A 23366-nucleotide genomic window follows, 5' to 3' on the forward strand; every position below is an offset into this window, starting at 1 on the left:
AACATAGAAGATAGGAGCAGGAGGAGCCATCCAGCCTTTCGAGCCTGCTCCACCATTCATCACAACCATGACTGATTGTCCAGCACTATAGCCTGATCCTGCTTTCTCCCCATAACCTTTGATCCCGTTCGCCATCTATATGGAAACAACTACCAAGCATTTCTCTTTAAACCAGACAGTTAGCCAGCCTGCCTGCATGTTCTCCCTGTGTCTGCGTGGGTTTCTTCTGGGTGCTCCAGATTCCTCCCACAGTCTGAAAGACGTGCTAGTTAGGTGCATTGGCCGTGCTAAATTCTTCCTCAATGTACCCGAACAGGAGCCAGAGTGTGGCAAGTAGGGGGTTTTCAGAGTAACTTCATTACAGTGTTAATATACACTGAACAGGCACCAGAGTGTGGCAAGTAGGGGGTTTTCAGGGTAACTTCATTACAGTGTTAATATATGCCGAACAGGCGCCAGAGTGTGGCAACTAGGGGATTTTCAAAGTAACTTCATTGCAGTGTTAATATACCTCTACTTGTGACACTAATAAATAAACTGTGAAACATATAACACTCCAAGGTGTTTAATCTCGAGTTTGTGCTCAACTCCCTGGAGTTGGACTCGAACCCATGACTGTCTGACTGAAAGGGGAGAGTGCTGCCCCCTGAGCTATGACTGAGGCCAAAGTGGCCATTAACAACAATCTTCCCCAACAGGCCTAATAAGAAATCTTGATTCAAGGGAAAAGGGAAATAAAGGAAATGTTACCTAATGTTTGCTCTTCTGAGATCAAGGAAGGGGAATGCAAAGCAGTCAGTTCCTGAGTATTTGTGTCCGTCGTTCGATCTGATCCAACATTGTAGACAATAACAAGGATGGAGTAATTGTCGGGTCAGCAATGTGGAGAAAAGGCAGCTGTCTGCGGTTACGAGACTCGGGCTCTCCGGGGCCCTGGCACTCCGTCTAGTTCCTACCCTTCTTGCTGTTCCTCAAGGTGACACGCTGCTTCTTTTCAAATAACACACCTCTCCCTGTCTGACTCAGCAACAGGGGGGCCAGAGGTGCAAACACAAAGAAGCCTTTAAACCATCAGCGTCGATGCCTTTCTCTCCCCCGTCTCCTCTTCCTCAACTCACTCATCCCTCAAAAGTAACACGGCTGACAACCAACTCGCAGGAGAAATAACCAAGTGTGTAACCTGAGCTTCTGAGAAAGTCCCAGAATCAGACATTTCCATTCCGACTGACTTTTTGTTATTAATATTTAGCGTTGTGACAAATGACAGAGATACAATATATTACCCGCTTAATCACTTTAAATATTTTTTTCCGTAAGTTCTTTGTGGGATAATTGTTGCTGTCAAAGTGAAGGATGGTATTTGCTGAGGAAATAAATGCTTCCCTCTTTTTCACGACCCTAACTATGTAGAGTACAGTGTGGTTCAAGTATGATGTAGAGATATTAAACCATGTGCATAGGAAATGGCCCCAGGAAATTGGTCTCCACATCATCAGTGTCACTTTTCAGTTTCCCATGAGCCAGACACTGGTGCTCATTGTCCCAAACACGGTTTGTGCTTTAGATGCTCCATCTGTGCCTTTGTAACCCTCCTGGCCAGCATTACACCTTGCATTCTCCATAAACACCATCAGCCCATCGAGAGTCATTTACTCAACCCCTTTATCCCCACAATGCTGTCCTAGAGTTTTGTGCTTTGAGGCAATGAGTTTGATTCACTCTTCCAAGAAGACTGTGTCTCCAGGATCCATATCCCCACTGGCATCCACCCATTGCTGACTACATTGGCTTCTGATCCAGCAATGCAATAATCCTTACAACCTGGTTTCCAAATCCCTACAGGACCTCAATCCTCATCCATCTATAACCTCTTCCAACCCTTTGAGATCCGTACACCTCTCCAATTCTGACCTTTAGAAGGTGCACAATTTTAATTGTCATACCATTGGCAGCCATGCCTCCAGATGTCTAGGCTGTAGGCTCCAGAATTCACTCCCTCAACCTCTCTGCTTCTCTACCTCTCTATTCTTCTTCAAAATACTCTGTGGGGTCTACTTCCAACCAAGCTTTTTGGTCACCTGTCCTAATATCTCCTCATGTGGCTCAGTTTCATTTTATAAAGAAAACCAATTTTTATTAGTCAGTTTTATTTTTGTGATAGTACACCTGTGAAAGACTTTGGGGTGTTTTGAACCACATTAAAGATGTGATAGAAATACAAATTGTTTTTGTGTTCACGAAGAGCTGGGCTGGGAACCTGGTTAAGCGATTCTGCACTGGCATTACTGTCATCTGCATCAGCTTCATTTTATTTGGTTTATTATTGTCACATGTATTAGCATACAGCAAAAAGTATTATTTCTTGCACCCTATAAAGACAAACATACTGTTTATAGAGAAAAAAATGAGAGAATGCAGAATGTATTGTTACAGTCATAGCTAGGGTGTAGAGAAAGGTCAACTTAATGCAAGGTAGGTCCATTCAAAAGTCTGAAGACAGCAGGGAAGAAGCTGTCCTTGAGTCGGTTGGTATGTGACCTCAGACTTTTGTATTTTTCTCCCAATGGAAGAAGGTGGAAGAGAGAATATCCAGGATGAGTGGGGTCCTTAATTATGCTGACTGCTTTGCCAAGGCAGCGGGAAGTGTAGACAGAGTCAATGGATGGGAGACTGGTTTGCGTGATGGATTGGGCTACATTCACAACCTTTCGTAGTTTCTTGCGGTTTTGGGCAGAGCAGGAGGCATACCAAGCTGTGATACAACCAGAAAGAATGCTTTCTATGTTACATCTGAAAAAGTTGCTGAGAGTCATAGTTGACATGCCAAATTTCCTTCATTGGCTCCTGATGCTTACCAGGGTTTCTCATTCCAACGACACAATTGTGGCCCTCTCTTGTGCACCAACAGTGCCTGGTCCATATACAACAGGATTGAGCTGTTAAACCTTGATCCTGTCTGGCCAATGAACCTCTTTACCACAATGCCAGTTTCCAAGCTACGTTCCAAAACTGAGTTGCCACACTTCAATCACACGCATTTGAACTTGCAGATTTTTTAAAAGTATTAAAGTTTATTTAACTTTAGAACTGCCAGAATCAGGGGTCACGGTCTGAGGATTCAGGTTAGATCATTTAGAATGGAGGTGAGGAGATATTTTTTCACCCATGGAGTGGTGAACCTATGGAATTCATTACGTCAGGAAGCATTTGATGCCAAAACATTGAATGTATTCAAGAGGCAGCTGGATATAGCACTTGGGGCAAAAAAGATTAAAGGTTATGAGAAAAAGTAGGATTAGGCTATTGAGTTGGATGATCAGCCATGATCATGATGATGGTGGAGCTGACTCGAAGGGCCGAATGGCTTCCTTATGCTCCTGTCTTTGATATTTCTATTTTCCTACATTTATTAGTGTCACAAGTAGGCTTACATTAACATTACAATCAAGTTATTGTGAAAATCCCCTGGTTGCCACAATCCAGTGCCTGTTTGGGTACACTGAGGGAGAATTTAGCATGGCCAATGCACTTAACCAGCACATCTTTTAGACTGCGGGGGGAAACCGGAGCACCCGGAGGAAACCCACGCAGATACGGGGAGAATGTGCAGATTCCGCACAGACAGTGACCTAAGCCGGGAATTGAACGCGGCTTCCCGGCACTGTGAGGCGGCAGTGCTAACCACTGTGTCACCGTGCCATCCAGGACTTTAACGAAATACCAAGATAACTCCACAAGATTTTTGGCAGGAACTTTCAGCTCTGTCATAGAAATGATTTTTAATCAGTTGTTCACAAAATTCTAATCACCTCCTTTTGTACTAATTCTGTCAGGGCGAGTGTGCAAATTTTATCTGCCTTATTGAGCCTTGGAACCGAACACACCTGTATGTCTGTGGGAGTGGAGCTTATCACCCTGTCTGCACGTATGTGAACAGAGGCCGCAAGGCAGAGGTAAGCAGCTACTGACAAGGGGCCAGATGTCCCCTCACTGCCTGGGAGTGATTGTTTTACACAGGAATTTTTAAACAAATTCAAAGATCCAATTAGCTTGCCTTCCGCCAACCTGATAATTGCACGATACGATGGTAATGGGAATGTTGAACATTTATAACAAACTAAATCAGTTCGCCCACTACAGGCCCAAATATGGGTAGGAGTTGACTCTTGGTGCCGGCGGAGGAGTGGGGGGGGATTAGGTGGTGATGTGAGGGGGAGGCACCCCTACCACCATGGGGAAGGCTTAGCACGATTTAAGTGCCCTCAACCACTTAAATGGCCAGTACTAATGCCTGGGATTTAGGATCTTGGGGCAATGATTCTGTAATGCGTGTTGGGGCATGTCCCTTTAAGAGAACAGGTCAGGTGACCTGGGACTCAGACTCCCACCCACAGCATTTCCTTTCCATTTATGTAATTGTCCCTTGCTGGGTGTTCCTTTTCCCGCTCAGGTGAAGCGTTTTGTATTTCTCGGCCCTGGTCTTCCGATTTGCCCAGCTCCCCGAATGTATTCAAATCCCCGATCCTCTGCGTCCAGTCGGTGGACTCACAAGTGCACCCACCATCAAATAGTTCCAGCGATTCCTGCTTATCTTCCCCGCGCCGAGTCAGATTGTCCCACTGAGTGCCCACGCCGGCAGGAAAACGGGAATGTTCCCCACTGGCAGCGGTCGTTCAGGCGGGACTCACTGCGTGAATACACTGGGGCTGAGTGTAGAATGAGTGCAGAATGGAAACCCCGTCCACCTACCACTCCCCTCCCCCCCCCCCCCACACACACACACACACACACACACATGATATTCAAATTAGCGGGTTTGCAGGATGGGTGCAAAGGTCAGGAAAACTGGCCAGTGAAAATTGGTCCCTTGACTGAATGACAGAACGGCCTGTACAGGAACAGACCCATCTTGGACGACAATAGGTGCCACTTCAGCGCACAAACAGCACAGCACTAGGCTGAAATGAGCCATCAACCTTTACCCAGCCTCCACTGCACTCCTGCAGGTGTTGACAGACCTGCACCTGAAATGTATTTTCCCTATTTGTTCATGGAATGTGAGTAACGCTGGCTGGGCCAGCATTTATTGCTCATCCCTAATTGCCCATAAAATGCCCTTGAACTGAGTATATTTTCAAAGCATTTTCTTTGAGAGTCAACCACATTGCTGTGGCCCTGGAGCCCCACGTAGGCCAGACCAGGTAAGGACAGCAGATTTCCTCCCCTAAAGGACATCAGTGAACCAGATGGGTTTTTACCACCTGACGATTGACAATGATTTCATGGTCATCATTAGACTTTTAACTCCAGACTTTTTTTTATTGAATTCAAATTTCACCCACCTGTCGTGGCAGGATTGGAACCTGGGTCCTCAGAGCATTACCCTGGGTCTCTGGGTTACTAGTCTAGTGACAGTGTAAAGTGTGAGGAGTGGTTCTTTACCCAATGTAAATAACAGGTGTGCCAAGAGTCGACAGAGAAAAGCACGGGGGCTCTCCTGTACCAGGCCAGAGTGAATTACGAGCTTAAAATAATTTTCACGTCCACCCCACAGCTGCCCAGAGAGGTGTAAATCGATGCTTTTTATGGGCTGTGTGTATTTTTTTATCCTCCTGCTTTTTGCTGCACTCTCATTTGACATCTCACAGGTGATTTTAGAGTAAACCCAGGGTAGTCCCACTGTAATCAACCTTTCATCCACCATTTAACAAAAGTCATCTACTAACCAAAACAAGTTCCTACACACTTGTCACTGATATATCCAGCAATCCTACATCACTCAGTGTTTCGACAGGACATGTGTTTTGTGTGATTGTTATTCTTCGGACTGTGCTAACTGCTTAAACACCCTCACCTTGCTGAATATAGCCATCACCTTGTCTACAATGGCAGGCGGCAGCACACTGGACTGTCTCTTTAACAAGCAGTAAGATTGGCTTTTCAAAGAATCATAAAATCCCCACGGTGCAGAAGAAGGCCATTTGGCCCATCGAGACTGCACTGACTACAATCCCAACCAGACTCTATCCCCAGAACCCCGCATATTTGCCCTGCTAATCCCCTAATACTAGGGTTGATTTATCATGGCCAATCAACCTAACCCGCACATCTTTGAAGTATGGGAGGAAACTGGAGCACCCGGAGGAAACCCACACAGATACCGGGAGAATATGCAAACTCCACACAGACGGTGACCCGAGGCCAGAATTGAACCCAGGCCCCTGGCGCTGTGAGGCAGCAGTGCTAACCACTGTACCACCGTGCCACCCCAACTTTTTTTATTCATTCATGGGACATGGGCATCGCTGCCTGGCCAGCATTTGTTGCCCATCTCTAATTTCCCTTACTGAATGGCTCACAAGGCCATTTTAGCAGGCAGTTGAGAGTCAACACATTGCTCTGGGTCTGGAGTCAGATATAGGTCAGCCCAGGTAAGAACAGCAGATTTCTATTCCATTAGTGAACCAGATGGGTTTTTCTGACAATCGACAATGGTTTCATGGTCATTGGTAGATTCTTAATTCCAGAGATTTTTAAATTGAATTTAAAATCCACCATCTGCCGTGGTGGGATTTGAACCCAGGTCTCCAAAACATTAGCAGAGTTTCTGGATTAATAGCGATAATACCACTCAGCCATCGCCTAACTATCTGTGCCAGCTGAGACGTTGCACTCTTGCCAAGTCCTTACCCGAGAAGGTATATGGTGATTACGCTGTCACCCAGATGTTGATCTTAAACTGTGGAGACTAATGTGAATCTTTGGAAGACACTTCGAGAGGTCAGCTGAAAGGGAATGGAAATCCTGCTTCTCCCGATGGTGCTTCTGCGGTTAGTGGGAGAAGGGAAGCACTTCCTTTCATGGATGACGGTTGGGAATTGCCATCAAGGATTTTTTTTCTCCCTCGAATGTTTGCCAACTTTTGAAATTGGATAGCTAGAAACAATACGTGGGATGTCAGGAGTGTGGTGAGGGTTATCCTTGGGGAACCTGGGCCTAGGTGGGCCTGCTTATATCTGACAAGCTATCTCATTACTAATTCAAGTGCACCACCATCTCCCCCGGGGGTGGGGGAGGAAGGAATCAGATAATGAATAAGTGTTGGAGAAAACCTCAAGAACATCAGCGAGCCAATACCTTCCCCCCTCACTCCTCAGCCTTTCATGGCTGCACATTATGCTCATGTCAGTGAGAGTGAACTGTCAGTACAACCGCTTCCCGTTACCCCCTTCATGAGAACTTAAACAGATACATTTGTGTCGCGTGAATCTAGACAGGGGATGAGATTCTCCAGCTTCCCAGCGGGATCCTTTGGTCCCGCCACTTGTCAGTGGGAATTCCCATTGACGTCACCCCATGCTGGCGGGTAACCCGCGTGCAGGGGTACGCTGCTGGTGGACCCGGCAAATCCCGCTGGCACGAATGGCCGGGGGATTCCGGCCACGGTCAATACACCCCATCAGAGAAAGAGTATTAGCTTTATACACCACGTGTCTACATTAACTCAACAGGAAACACGGTCCTTCCACTCCAACTGTAGCATTCAGGAGCACAAACTCATTCCTCACCTTCCTACCGAGCCACAGACAAACCCAGATCCAATCACTACAACCGTACAAAATTCAGGGAATTCAGATGAAGTGTCACTCCTCTCTTAAACCAGTAAAGAGGTTTCTCCTGCATCGCTGTTGGATTGTGTCAGTGACAATCGGCAATCTTTTTAAACCCACGCAATTATTGGGGATATGGAATACGCTCCTTTTTGGAAAGCTCCAGGATTCGACCACGTCCATTCAGAAGAGTGTAGATGTTAATTGGACAGTCATTTTGGCAGGCTTGGTGGGCCGAAGGGCCTGTTCCTACACTGTACTATTCTTTATACAGGACCTGAAAGGAGAGGGTGTGGTGGGGAAAGACCTTTATCCTGCAAGCGCATGCTGGATTCCAGGAAGACCTAGCCCCTCAAATGGAATAATAGTGGGCAATCCTTTACAGTTTTGGGACGAGATTTTGCCCGTGCATCATCAGATCGGGGTACAGAGGTCTCTTCTCTGATGTCACTCCCTGAAGGCAAATATCCTCTGATGTCAAATAGTAGCCAATGTACAAACTTCTTTTTCCTCGGACTGCAGCGTAGAGTTAAAGTGATTGATAGCGTTGTGTTTGGGAGTGTTTATTGAAAGCACATTGAAAATTGTACGAGGGGAGTGTGTGATAAAGGGATGTTTTATATGTTCTCTATTAGTGATGGAGCAAACAGCGGCATATGTTGTCCCATTTTATGAGGACTAGGCTGTACAGAGGGCATTTTTTAGTGGGATTCTCTGTTAATGAGCCATGCATGCGCAAGGCAGTAGACTACCAACTGGTGGTGTGCTCGGAGGTGCATCATTGAAAGACTGTGTTACTTTAATAAAATATCAGGGCGGGTTTCACAATTTAGTGTCTCCCCAGAGCGAGGGTTCACGCAAAGGGCACACGTACATCGGGAATCCGGTTGCAGATGTCAGCATGCCCCATTCGCTGCCTCCATCATTCTCCGCCCAATTAATGGATAGAAAATTGTGCAGGCATCAACTCAGCTGCACTGACCCGTACGCTGAAGTTTCCGACATGTGCTCCTGCTGTGTGAATGTCTGCTTCCGGAGCACTAAATCTTAAAGTTTATTGAGGAATAAGCATGTTTTTCAACGGACATTTGTACAATGTTTTCTGTTTTATCTGGCATTGTGCTATGAGGCACATTTTAGAGTTATACAAAGACAATTAATTAAGAGACGTACTCCACAGTCTCTCTATAAACAGGAGACAATCACCAATTTGTGCTATCTTATAGTTTTGCCGTGAATGTTTAACAAGTTGTTTCTTTCTCCCCCCCCGCCTTCTTTTGTCTCTCTCTCTCCCTCTTTTTTTTAATCTCCCTGTCTCCCTCTCTCCATTTGCCTCACTTTCTCAGGACTACATCTTCCATCTGGAACCAGGAAAAGTTGAATCAGGCAAGGGCAAGTGTTCCTATGACCCCAAGCTTGACAGTGTGTCATCATTAATTAGTGAGTGTTTCACTACTCTTCCTCGGCACTGCCGAGTTTTATTGACAGGTCCAAAAAGGAAGGGGAGGGGGGTGGGGTGGAGTTGAAGAGTTGCAGGGGCGGGAGGGAGAGGGGGCGGTGGGGGGTGGAAGCGAGTGGGAAGTGGGTGGGTGGCCTTGCATGTTATCCTGCTGTAGATGACTGGTCCCCCTGGAATAGTTAACTTTCAACACCAGTCATTGTCAGGGGATGGATTGAAGGCAATCAGACCGGTATGTCAGTGGCAAACAATGTTGTTGTGATTGTTTGCGTGTGCTTGAGCGATTCTGGGTGCACTAATTCAGCGAACATCATTGTCCGTGGTTAAGGTCCCTTCGCCAGTGAACACCTGGAATGCAGACTGGAATTTGCATTGAAGGAAGATTGTCTTTCCAGATGTGTGCCCGGACTCATGTTTTGGATTCTTTTCAATTGTCTCCCCGCCCTTCCTGTACTGCCCCTTCCCTCTCCAACGCCGTCAAAGAACTCCTCCTGTGTGAAATGTGCAAGGGAAAAAAAATAAAATTTTTTCCTCATCTCCTGTGGAGGGTTGGATGATGGAGGGGTTCCACTTTCAAGGGTTCATACTGTCTTCTACAGTCTCACCAAAGTGGCCATTTCTCTGCACCCACCAGAACATTTAGCAAATCATTCAACCGAGCGTTTCCTCCCTCCATTCCCATATAGGCAGCCAGATTCCAGAAGGGGTCACCTGAGAGTATTCAGGAGCAGTGATCTTTATTGATTTTCTTCCTCTCCGCCCCCTGATTTCCACAGCTATGGGGCACAGGAGCCAGTTGTTGCAGCCACAACTGAGACCTGTTACACTAGAACAGACTGGGGGCCAGATTTTCCAGCCATCCAACACTGGAAAATCCCACCTGAGGTCAACAGACCTTTGAATGGTCCAACCCCTATCCTGCCCACAATGATTCCCGTGGCAGCGGGCAGGATTGGAAAATTCTGCCTGGGAATCGGACTGAACCTTTTGCCCTGCTCATGCCCAGAGCTGAGTTGAACACTGTGTGTGTGTGTGTGTGTGTGTGTGTGTGTGTGTGTGTGTGTGTACACGCGTGTATGTGTGTCTATGTGCGCACGCGCGTTTATGTGTGTGCTTGTGTGTGCGCACACGCGTGTATGTGTGTACGTGTGTGTGTGTGTGTGTGTGTGCATGAGGGGGGAGAGTGGGTGGCGATGGGGGGGATGGGGTACACTGATCCACCAAGTGGTAATCTGGGTAGCTTTTTCAAGGTTGACTCATTGAATTCCAAACAATTCCAAGCATGGGCATCATTGCATGTTCCCTTCCAAGATTGGGTCCTCAGTTTTGATTGCGCAGTGTATTTGCTCATTCGTCTGTTGTGCTCAGGAATTCTGTGAAGGATTGAGCTTTTCCCATTCCCTGATATGCCCTTAATTTGGTTAAAAAAAATCAGAAAATGCAGGTGGTGCATAGCAGCCTTCTTGTGTCTAAATGGAGAAGAGACCAGTTAATATTTCATAGGCTTGTCAGCATTCTCAATGAAGGCATCCACACTCAGAAATATTTACCTGTCGTTCCAAATGCTGACTGACTTGCTGCTTACAGCAGTTTCTAAAAAAAAATTTTTCTGTAAACTGGGCATATTGGCGTGCTCTGAAACTAACTTTGATTTGGGCACTCAGTGGACTAGTTGGAGATATATACGGTAGGGAACTGTCCCACTTCAGCACATCCTGTAGGATATTGGTGAACCATTCCATATTTCAGCTTTGGGAACGGCCATCTCTTTACCAACTTTCATTGAATCATAGAATCCCTACAGTGCAGAAGGAGGCCATTTGGCCCATTGAGTCTGCACCGACCACAATCCCACGCAGACCCTGTTCATATGTATCGCTACATATTTACCCTGTTGATCCCCCTGAAGCTAGGGTCAATTTAGCATCCAGCCAAACTGCATATCTTTGGATTGTGGGAGGAAACTGGAGCATCCAGAGGAAACCCACATCGACACGGGGAGAACGTGCAAACTCCACACAGATAGTGACCCAAGTTGGGAATTGAACCAGGTCTCTGGCCTTGTGAAGCAGCAGTGCTAACCACTGTGCCGCCCCAATTAATGGAAGATGACAGGTAGTTACGTCCTCGTCTACACATTTGTAGCCTGAAGCAACCTGGCCCAGACTAACCCGATCCTTGCCACTCTGAGCCAGTGCAAAGCCAAGACTCTGATCCGCAGCAGCCCAATATGGATTCAAACCAGAATGCCAGAGGTGAACAGAGTGGCATGGTGATTAGCACTGCTGCCTCACAGTGCCGTGGAACTGGCTTCAATTCCTGGCTTGGGTTGCTGTTTGCACATTCTCCCCATGTCTGCATGGGTTTCCTCCGGGTGCTCCGGTTTCCTCCCACAGTCCAAAGATGTGCAGATTGGCCATGCTAAATTGTCCCTGAGTATCGGGGGAAATAGTTAGAGTAATTGCATGGGACTATGGAGATAGAGCCTGGGTGGGATTGTGGTCGGTGCAGACTCGATGGGCCAAATGTCCACCTTCCAAACTGTGGGATTCTATGATCCAACACGGGGAGTGACATCTCACTTCATCACCCAGTCCCCTGTGTTCCTGTTAAGCGAGTATGTCAAACTCATTGTGAAATAATAGTATAATACTAACACATACCCAGCCTGCAGTTTTGTTAACTCCATTGGACACAGAGGAACGAACAGTTCCTGCAAACCAACAGTGAGGGGGCAAAAGACTATTCATTCTTACAGTTAATGCACATTTATTTGCTTTAGACTTGTTGTAGTTGTATCTATAGCCACTTGTTCTCCATTTGAATATTAGTCTGGTATGCCAGCTGTCGATCTAATGCATCCACTGCATTAGATTGATTTAATCCCCCTCCCCTCCACCATGCTCTTTCTCAGGCAGACGTTCTTTTTACCTCTTGGCAGACGGTGAGCTCTACGCGGGCGTCTACATTGACTTCATGGGAACGGACGCCGCCATCTTTCGCACCATGGGCAAGCAAACCGCCATGAGGACCGACCAGTACAATTCCCGTTGGTTGAACGGTGAGTGAGCACAATGATCGATTGCAGTTTCTGGGGTACCAGAATTACTACCAAATGGAAGAGGTATCGGGGGAGGGGGAGATGTGTGGGGGACCCAGGTTGCAGCCCAGCCTTTGAGCCCCTCTCCAAGCGCAGCCTTGTAACTTTGTGTTGACCCTGCAGCTCCCTCACAAAACTATCATCACCGAGATTCAGGAAAGGATCAAAAGACTGGACGAGAAGGCAGAGATAAATCCAAGAAGTTGTGAAAGGAATGGAGGACTGGCTTGAAGATAGGTCTGCTTGTTATAGCCCAACAAAAGCAACATCTTTCCTGAGGCCCCGTCTGTCATGATGTTAGATTTTCATCTTTGATGTAGGAGTCGAGAAAATTCCTGACTTCAACCACTCACCTTGGGAGAAAACATACAAACGCGGGATGTGGATAGCCAGCTGGGGGTGAGGGTGGTGGCAGTGGGGGTGAAGGGGCAGATGCAGGCTGGAAACAGGCCAGCCGAGCCAGGAAGAAGGATACAGGCAACCATTTTCAACAAGCTTAATGGATGTCTGGGCTCTCAGCCAAGCCTCATTATGTACGCTCGGATGAGAGCCTGCGCAGCTATCAGAGTACTGGAACACCTAGTTCTGGAGGCGAGGGAACATTGGTTGACAGCTCAGGCTCTCCGCTCTCTGTTGTCAATTTCATAATATTAGTTTACGCAAGTTAAGTGCTTTCAAGTGTTTATGGGGTTTTTTTGTTGATACTTGTTAAAGGGTCTGGATGATTGACACTTTGATTTAGATTGTTGTGAAATTATATTTTTTCAACATAGGAGAAGGTTATGAATGAATCTTTAAAGCTTATCTTACCAATTTCACCCTTTCAAATAGGGTTCATTGTTTCTAGACAGTGTATAATCAGACAATGGGTATTGGAAGTGCCACAGCTTGGTACAGGTGGCATAAGGTACCATTGGCATGAATGAAGAGGCAGAGCTTGGCATGGGGGCATGAGGAGAATCAGTTGAATGTACCTTATAAGAGGTCCCCTCATGCAGACCAGGGTTCATGACTCCTCTGAAGGGCCATGAACCGTCATTCTTCAAAAACCTGGCCCGACCCCTCGAGAATCGCGGAGGGGAAGCAGATATCTCAGCAATGGAGCTGGCCAGGTCCGGGAGTGCCAGCCCGTACCCTGTCCGAAAATCAGTCAGCCCGGGAACGGGGACCGGAATCCTGGAACTGGGGCCCACCCACTATTTTTAAAGGATTCCCGTCTGGGCGGAAATGAAGGCTGTGGCCTCACTCAGCAGGCCAAGGGTTAATCACTGCGTCACCGTGGAAGTGCCTTCTTATCCAGCTGGACAAGGGTTACTTATACACTGATGTGGCATTCCTGTTTCCTCAGGTGGGGGATTTTGGTTACTCGTCCCACAGTGATGCCCTGGGCCCTGCGTCACTTCTCCCAGGCAGCCTGACGTTCTTTATTTCCTGACAGTGGCCTTACCCCACTGTGCGATCGGCCACTCGCTGGGTTGCAGTCCTGCTGTTCCGCCAGGATGTGACTGCGGATGGGCTGAGGAACTGCGGCTGCATGCAGCCTCCCACCTGCAGGCCAAGCTCATATCCCGAGCGGTATGTGGTACGGTGACGAGATGTGACAGGCACACAGCCTCGCATCTTTCACCGCGTCTGCCACAATAAAGGCTGAGGGGAGCGAGGCAGCTGGAGGGAGGAGTGGATTTCTGAGCTTTCCCTTGTTGCGGTAGCTCCAGACACGGGATTACCATCCCCGGAAATGTTGAAAGGACACAGCAGCCCCCCTCTCTCCCTATTTTCTTTGTAGATGAACTGTCGACATTTCTACCGCATTAAGGCTGAATGATGTTATTAGCCTGTTGGAGGGAGGAAGCATTTTTCTTGACTCTGGGGCTGTGAAGGGGTGTTAACACTGCCACTTAGCCTGTGCAGGGTATGATTACACTGCCTCTCTCTGAGGGAAACAGAAGCCCACCTTCCACCGGCTCTCATGTTTTGTGTGTAGAACGTGCCGGAGAGTGTCAGCATTGGCAGAGACAAAGGGAAGGCTGCAAGTGCTTAAAATTCAAAACTGCAGAAAATGCAGAGCAGGTTAACCGGATAAAGCGTTTAAAAAAAATCAAAATTGCCAATATTGAATATCGCACTTAAATACTCCAGCTAAAGAAAAATAAAACGTAATTTATATTATCGTAATTCAGTTGCCAGTACATCAGAACGCAAAACACAGGCCGGAATTTCACCGGCACGCTGCCCGAGGCTCGTAAGATCGTGTCCAAGGGCAACAGAGAATGCCGTTCTGTGATGAGCCTCGCCCACCCCGGTTTCAAGGGGGGTGTGCCAGTAAAATCAGGGCCACTGTGTTTCAAACACACGGACACATTTTGTTATGTTCAACTAAAACCTGCCATTGGTGCCGGAACAGCAAGTTTGCCGTAATCATTTTTTTCCACCGACTGTTTGTTAAGCAACCTCTGAATCACAGCACCGAAGGAAGCCATTCGGCCTATCGCATCTGCGCTGACTCTCCCATCGAATATCGTGACTTAGTGCCATTCTCCTGCCTTTTCCCCGTACTCCTGCATCTTGTTTCTGCTCAAGTAATCAGTGATGCCCTCCTAAATGCCTCGATTGAAGCTGCCTCCAGTACACTCCCAGGCAATGCATTCCAGACCCCAACAACTCACTGTGTGAGAAGATTTTTCTCACATCACACCTGCGTCTTTTAAAATTTACCTTACACCTGTGCCCTTCTGTTCTTGACCCTTTTACGAGCAGGAACAGTTTCTCCTGATCTACTCTCTCCAGCCCCTCATGATTTTGAACATCTCTATCAAATCTCCTTCTTCTCTCCAAGGAGAACAATCCCAACCTCTCCAATCTATCCTCATAACTGAAGTTTCTCATCGCTGGAAACATTCTTGTAAACCTCTTCTGTGCTCCCTCCAGTGCATCCACATCCTTCCTACAATATGTCGCCCAGAACGATGCACAATATTCCAGCTGAAGTCTAACTAGTGTCTTGTATAAGTTCAGCATTACCTCCTTGTTCTTGTACTCTATGCCCCTGTTAATAAACCCCAGGATGCTTGTTTATTAAGATCAGGGAATTCAGAAAGGGGCAACTTCTCTCATTCAGAGAAGACTCATGAGACAAAGGGACCAGTGAGTGAATGAACGGCTGGCGCGTGTCTGGAGTACAGGAACTGTCGCAATGTAGAAATGAGTGAGCAAGAGGAATTCTTGATTGGGGATTTTCAGCCCTTCCTACCGGTGGCATCAGCAGGTCTGGAAGACCCCACCACCGGCCAATGGAGAGCTGCCTCCCCCACTGGAAAATATGCCACGGTGGGGGGCTGGAAAATCCCTCCCTGTGTGTAATATATTAGTGATAATATTTCCCTTGAATTGTAAACCAGCAGAGCATTTGGCAATTCTTCTGGAATAATAGATATGAACAGGTTTCATTAGTGGCCGAGATGCCAGTTGGCCTGTTTATTGCCCACAGGGGGAGCATGTTTAGCACAGTGGTTAGCCTCACAGTGCCAGGGACCCGGGTTCAATTCCTGGCTTGGGTCACTGTCTGTGTACAGTGTGCGGGGAGGAAAGTACAGAAGTGATGTTAGGGGTAAGTTTTTCACTCAGAGGGTGGTGAGTGAATGGAATCGGCTGCCGTCAGTGGTGGTGGAGGCGAACTCGCTGGGGTCTTTTAAAAGACTTCTGGATGAGTATATGGGGTTTAATGGGATTGGGGGTTATAGATAGGTCTATAGATTGGTAGGTGTTGATGTGATCGGCGCAACTCGTGGGCCGAAGGGCCTGTTTGTGCTGTAGTGTTCTATGTTCTATGTTCTCCCCATGTCTGCATGGGTTTACTCCCACGGTCCAAAGATGTGCTGGTTAGGTGCATTGACCCGAACAGATGGCGGAGTGTGGCGACTAGGGGATTTTCAAAGTAGCTTAATTGCAGTGTTTATATCAGCCTTTCTTGTGACCAACAAATTAACTTACCATTAAGCCATGACAGCAGGGTATGGGGGATAGCAGCACAAACTGGTAAAAGGCAAGTTCGGGACTAATGTCAGAAAGCTCAACGTATGAAAAATGAAGGATATTTTGGAACCATTTAATATTATTCATTATGTGCTGTGATAGTGGGATGTGGTTTTCCACACAGGGATGGACCAATCACCCTTCCTCATGAGTACTCTGCTTTGTGACGTTTGTGAGACCCTGTAGTTAATTTTAACCTAAGCTTTACCACAGCAGCACAGTGGCCCAGTAGTTAGTACTGCTGCCTCACAGCGCCTGGGTTTCATTCCTGTCTTGGGTCACTGGCTGTATGGTGTTTGCATGTTCTCCCCGTGTCTGCGTGGGTTTCCTCTGGGTGCTCCGGTTTCCTCCCAGTCTGAAAGGCGTGCTGATTAGGTGCATTGACCCGAACAGGCACCGGAGTGTGGCGACTAGGGGGTTTTCACAGTGTTAATTAAGCCTTATTTGTGACTAATAAATAAACATTTACTTTAGTTTAGAAGCTGCTTGGAGGAAAATCTGACTGGCTAGTTTTACACCTCACCCAATTTTACTTTCTAGTGTTGTTGTTAAAATGATCCCCAGTCTTAGTTGCAGGAGCTTTTGCTTCCAATATAGAAACATCGAAAATAGAATCAGGGGAGGCCATTCGGTCCTTTGTGCTCTGCTACTCATGATCATGGCTGATTATCCAACCTGGTCCCATTTTCCCCCCATATCTTTTGATCCCCAAGACTGATATCTAACTCCTTTTTGAAAACATAATGTTTGGGCCTCAATTACTTTCTCTGGTAGAGAATTCCACGGGTGTGCAACTCTCTGAGTGAAGAAATTTCTCCTCATCTCAGTCCTGAAAGATTTCCCCTGCATCCTCAGATTATCACCCCTGGTTCTGGACTCCCCCACGATTAGGAACATTCTTCCTCCTTCTACCCTGTCTAATCCTGTCAGAATTTTACAGGTTTCCATGAGATACCCCCCCCCGCTCATTCTTCTAAACTCCAGCGAATATAATCCTACCCAACTCAATCTCTCCTCATACGTCAGTGTCGCCATCCCAGGAATCAGTCTGGGAATCCTTCACTGCACTCTCATCGTAGCGAGAACATCTATCGTCGGCTAAGGAAACCAAAACTGAACGCAAGTTGCCGTGCTGTGTGCTAACAATGCGATTTCATTCCCAAGCCTGGATAAGGAGGCAGTCACTGACATTTTTCCCTCATTATGTTCTACATGCCTTTGCCCGCTCATAATCAACTGTCCCATTTCCGCCCCCCCTCGTACCTTGGCGCACTCTGGTCCTGTTTAGTTGCGGCATTGGAGTGGTGTCCGACAGCTGGGCTCAGCTGGTATGATATCCCCATCCTCCAGCAGCTGTGTAAATAGACACAGCTCTAGGGTTACTGGTGTCAGTTTAAAGCCATGCTCATGTCGGCATGACTGAGTTATACGTTGTTAGCAGTTAAAAGCCAAAATATTTCAAGTATTTAAGCAGCCCTTGTAATACAACAAAAATACATCTTATCAAATGGGCCGGTCTATCATTTATCTGCTCTTTGCTTAACTCTTGAAGGTCAGCACTGCTGCCTCGCAACGCCAGGAGCCTAGGTTCGATTCCCAGCCTTGGGTCACTGTCTATCTGGAGTTTGACACAGTAAAAAGTCTGACAACGCCAGGTTTTAGTCCAACCTATTTATTTGATAATATACTCACAAGCTTTCGGGGTTAGTCCCTTCGTCAGGTGAATGGAGAGTTCTGGAGTTTGCACATTCTCTCCATGTCTGTGTGGGTTTCCTCCTGGTGCTCCGGTTTCCTCCCACTGTCCAAAAGATGTGCGAGTTAGAATCATAGAACCCCTACAGTGCAGAAGGAGGCCATTTGGCCCATTGTGTCTGTATCGACCACAATCCCACCTTGACCCTATCCCCATAACCCTATTTGTTTATCCTATTAACCTTCTGACACTAAGGGGCAATTTAGCATGGCCAATCAACCTAACCAGCACATCTTTGGACTGTGGGAGGAAACCAGAGCACCCAGAGGAAAGCCACGCAGACACAGGGAGAATGTACAAACTCCACACAGACATGGCCCCAAGCGGGAATCGAACCCAGATCACTGGCGCTGTGAGGCAGCAGCGCTAACCACTTCAGTACCGGGGGGCATTAGCAGGGTAAATATGTGGGGCTATGGGGATAGGGCATGGGTGGGATTTTGGGCCTCCCGTACTGCAGGCATTCTATGATTATTACCACTGAGGAACAAAATCTCCCCTAGAGGTGATAACCTGTTGCTCCTGTGGCTATGTGTAGTGACATTTTGGAACAAGGTTTATGAATATTTCCTCTGATACAACACCTGTCACAACAGAAGATATTCCTGGTTCTGTTCATCCCCGCCTCCCAGCAGCAAACAATTCGTGGGCACAGATTGCTCTAGAAATGTGAAAAAAAAATGACACCATCCTTTTCTTTGCAAGTTTGGCTTTCTCCTGCTCTGATCTTTGCCAGCTGTCAGCGTTTTACAAGAGCAAAGCAGATCCGTGTGCTGTAAAGTCACACAGAGGAAGCACACAGCCGAAAGAGAAGGAAAAGTAGAGAGCAGATTCGAGCTGATCCTCCCTCCCTCCCATCGATCTGGGCACTAGGTCCATCCTCAGGCGGGGACCCAGAGTCGACTGACAGGGCGCCCTCCTGTAACGCTTTGTACCTGTAACTGTGACTGTACACAGGGGACTGTGCACAGAAGAAACATAATTGTAGCATTATCTGCCGTAGCATTTTTTTTTTCCCCGCTGCCTTCTTTGTTCCCACAGCAGAGGCTAATTATCTGTTCAGTTTCAACCAGATTGCCTGCAATGCCTCATGATGCAGGGCAGACAGATTAATGAGGAGTGAGCGACATTCCCTGTCAGGTGCATCAAGCAGAAAACAATTTCTCCTGCCTTCTCCGCCCGCCCCCATTTACCTTCCTCTCTCATTTCCTCTGCCCTTCCATTTTTACCTGTCTCCAACCCTCTCTCTTTGTCTCTCCCTTTCTTCTACTTCTGCCCTCTCCCGTTCCTCCCTCTATTTCCCTGACTTATTATCCTTCTGATTCTATAGGCAGGATTTTACAGTCCTGCTCGAGCGAGACTGGAAATTCCTGCCCGAGGTCAGCGGACATTTCCATTGTCCACCCCTCGCCCGCTCCAATTCCGTGGCAGGCAGGGCGGGAGAATTCCGGCACATATGTCTTTTGTTACTCTCCGGATCCCATTACTCGATAGACCTCTTTTCTATCTCTTTCTCCCTTGGTTTATCCTTTGTTCTCCTCCCTCTTCCTGTTCTACCCTATGTATTCCTGCATATTTATTTAAAAGGTCAGATTTGTTCATTAAACAAAGAGAGAATGAAGGGCACCACCAAATAATTTGATGCCATGAGACCTATAAACTATGATGTGGAGATGCCGGTGTTGGACTAGGGTAAACACAATAAGAATCTCACAACGCCAGGTTAAATCCAACAGGTTTATTTGGTAGCAAACGCCGCTAGCTTTCGGAGCGCTGGCTGCTCCTTTGTCAGGTCATTCCCACTCACCTGTCAAAGGGGCAGCCAGCGGTCCAAAAGCTGGTGGCTTTTGCTACCAAATAAACCTGTTGGACTTTAACCTGGTGTTGTGAAACTTCTTACTACCTATAAACTAACCAACAGTTAGCACTGCTGCGTCAAAGCGCCAGGACCCAGGTCCCGGGACACTGGCTGTGCAGAGTCTGCACGTTCTCCCCGTGTCTGCGTGGGTTTCCTCCGGGTGCTCCAGTTTCCTCCCACACTCCAAAAATGTGCTGGTTAGGTTGATTTGCTGTGCTAAATTGCAGCTTAGTGTCTGGGGGATTAGCAGGGTTAATATGTGGGGTTACACAGATAGGGCCAGGGTGGGATTGTTGTCGATGCAGACTTGATAGGCCGAATGGCCTCTTTCTGCACTGTAGGGATTTAGTTCTTTTCGAACCAGACTAGATTTTGTCAACCTATTAGTCTTATTTTTTCAGCACCTTTCTCCCCTCTCTTCCTGGGACCATTGGCTCTGTGCTGGAGACAGTTGTTTACCACATGTATTTATCAATCCCCCAACCTACACATCTTGGGGCACTAAGGGGCAATTTAGCATGGCCAATCCACCTCACCTGCACATCTTTGGAGTGCGGGAAGAAACCAGAGCACACAGGGGAAACCCCGCAGACACAGGGAGAACGTGCAGACTCAGCACAGACAGTCACCCAAGGCTGGAATTGAACCCAGGTCCCTGGTCCTGTGCGGCAGCAGTGCTAACCACTGTGCCACCGTGCTGGAGACAGCTGGAAACCTGGTGTTGTGAGACTTCTTATCGTGGAGACAGTTCAACAGATGTTTTTGGCATCTATTGGTGATTATTATTCACACATGAGCAGTGACAGAGCTAGCAGATTATCCAGCAGTTTCACTACCGAATCTAATCCTGAACCACACATGCCTTTCCAGCAGGGGTCACCAAAGAGCAAACTCCAGGTACGGTAGAGTAGTGGTTTATCATTGGGATACCAATCTAGAGATCTGGACGAATGACCCAGAAACGTGAGTTCAAATCCTACGTCAGCAGCTGAGAAACTTAGATTCAATTGAACATCCAGTATCATCCATAGAACCCCTACAGTGCAGAAGGAGGCCATTTGGCCCAGTGAGTATGCACTGAATCTCCGACAGCTCATCTTACCCAGACTCTATCCCATGAACCATATATATTTACCAATCCCCCAATCTACACATCTTGGGACACTAAGGGGCAATTTAGCATGGCCAATCCACCTCACCTGCACATCTTTGGAGTTTGGGAGGAAACCGGAGCACCTGGAGGAAACCTACGCAGACACGGGGAGAATGTGCAGACTCTGCGCACATAGTCACCCAAGGCTGGAATTGAACCCGGGTCCCTGGCTCTACGAGGCAGCAGTGCTAACCACTGTGCCACCGTGCTGCCCATAATAGTGACAATGAGACGACCGGATTGACATAAAAAGCCATTGTGTGGAATTCTCCTGTCCTCCCCACCGTGGGAATTGTGGGGGGGTGGGGGGGGACAGAAAGTCCAGCAGACCATGTAAAGGTCAATTTCTAGTCTTGGGATGTGCATGGCCAGAATCCCACTCATTGGGTTCATCAAAAACCTTTAGGGAAAGAAATCTGCTGTCCTTACCTGATCTGGCCTACTGGTGTCTCCAGAGTCACAGTAATGTGGTTGACTCTTAAATGCCCTCTGAAATAACTTAACAATTATGCATGAGGTAAGGAAATCTCAAATAGTTTCCTGACCTACGAATTCCTTATGCAAAGGACTTTATTATTTCAGCCACGGTCCCTGGCCAGCTCTTATTTTGCCTTTACCAATATGGTGGCACACTCCTGGCACCCAGTGAGCATGTGCCCACTCTGTTGACCATACTGGGTGCCTAGAGACCCACTTTGCACCTGAGAAATGTCCCCATGACGCCATCGTACATCTAGGCCAGGATCTCTTGCTATAACACTCACCTCAGTACAGAATGTATTGCCAAGTGATACAATACAATGATGATCTCATATATTGGCGAGCAGGGTAGGGGGTGGGTTAGGGGGAGAAAAACAAGAAGAGAAAGGAATTTCTTGAATAGATCTTCTGCCCCATGGGAGGTCGGCTACAGTATTACTGAATATCCCGAAACTACTTGGCCATATGAGGTTCAGAGCCCACATGTATAATAACTTGGTCTGCTTCCAGATAAACACGCAAGAACTAACTGTCGGTAGTAACTCATGTTCAGTCAGTAACATGTCCAAATTGCTGCATGCGTACTTGATTCCAGTACAATTCCGATCCATCACACTTCCAACAGACCTTTTTACCTTTGAGTCTCATTATGCAAGAGTTTGGGAATAGTCAGAATTAGTACAGGTAAAATAACAGTCCTTCAACATTTTATAAATTGATTATATTTCTAGTTTTCGGCCCGTTTGCCTCTCATCATTCATTTCACGTTGGCTAGAGACAAGGGTAGGGTCTGTTCAGCAGGCCTGCACTAATCTGACTTCACAATAGCTCCTGGGAAGTAGCTGCAAATGGTGTTCTGAAGCTCCCCTTTTGTTCAAGTTGGTGTTTAACTCTAAGTCTCCCTGTATTCGGACTAAAACAGCAGATAGGGTCAACATCATTGAGCCACTGGGTACAGGTCCTCCTGTCACCCACTATTATAGACTGAGATCTCACTATTCTCAAAGAACCATACAGTGGCCTACAGTGCAGAAGCAGGCCACTCAGCCCATCAAGTCTGCGCCGACAACAATCCCACCCCATAACCCTACACATTTACCCTCTTAACCCCTCTAACCTACACGTCCCGGGACACTAATTCAGCATGGCCAATCAACCTAATCCACACATCTTTGAATTGTGGGAGAAAACCAGAGCACCCGGAGGAAACCCAGGCAGACACAGGGAGAATGTGCAAACTCCCACAGACAGTGACCCAAGCCAGAAATCAAACCCAGGTCCCTGGAGCTGTGAGATAGTAGTGCTAACTACTGTGCCATCATGATGGACACTCACAGGCTACAGGTTGTGAAGCATAATTCTCAGGTTTTTGTTTTCTGTAGAAACAAAGAAGTTCAGAACGCAGCAGGAAGCAATTCAGCCCATCGCACCTGTGTTAGGATACTAAGGGGCAATATAACATGGCTGATCTGCCTAACTTGCGCATTTTTGTACTGTGGGAGGAGACTGGAGCACCCAGAGGAAACCCACACAGTCATGGGGAGAAACTCCACACAGTGACCCAAGACAGAATCGAACCCGGGTCCCTGGCACTGTGAGGCAGCAGTGTGAGCCACTGTGCCAACATGCTGCCCCACTGTGCCACCATGTCGCCCCACATGCTATCGTGTGTCTCTTTACATTAAGCTGTAGAGGGTACTATTACCCAGTTCCACATTATGCTATGCCAGATATCCTCCTACTACACTTCAGTTGAAGTAAAAGATCTTGTGGCTACTATTCTGAAGAAGAGCAAGGAATTAAATTCCTGGCATTATGGCCAATATTGATTGAACAACAATAAACCAAATCATCTTGTCATTATTATCTTGCAGTCTGTGGGAGCTGCTACGTGCAAATTGGTTGCCGTGTGTCCGAAATA

The 23366-nt window shown here is 47.2% G+C and overlaps 1 protein-coding gene across 5 annotated transcripts in view; it reads left to right on the forward strand.

Annotated features, from left to right (window-relative positions):
• The window catches only part of sema3fb (sema domain, immunoglobulin domain (Ig), short basic domain, secreted, (semaphorin) 3Fb), a 258447-nt gene that overhangs the window by 191613 nt on the left and 43468 nt on the right, over positions 1 to 23366 (forward strand). For all 5 annotated transcript variants that reach the window (XM_080181453.1, XM_080181449.1, XM_080181450.1 and 2 more), the window contains exons 5-7: positions 3834 to 3953; positions 8957 to 9050; positions 12011 to 12130. In XM_080181453.1, the coding sequence (XP_080037579.1) occupies positions 3834 to 3953; positions 8957 to 9050; positions 12011 to 12130 (334 nt within the window). The remainder of the gene's footprint in view (positions 1 to 3833; positions 3954 to 8956; positions 9051 to 12010; positions 12131 to 23366) is intronic.

This window comes from Carcharhinus amblyrhynchos, chromosome 3 (genome assembly GCF_965287045.1).
Source record: "Carcharhinus amblyrhynchos chromosome 3, sCarAmb.v2.hapA, whole genome shotgun sequence".
NCBI classification, from domain to species: Eukaryota; Metazoa; Chordata; class Chondrichthyes; order Carcharhiniformes; family Carcharhinidae; genus Carcharhinus; species Carcharhinus amblyrhynchos.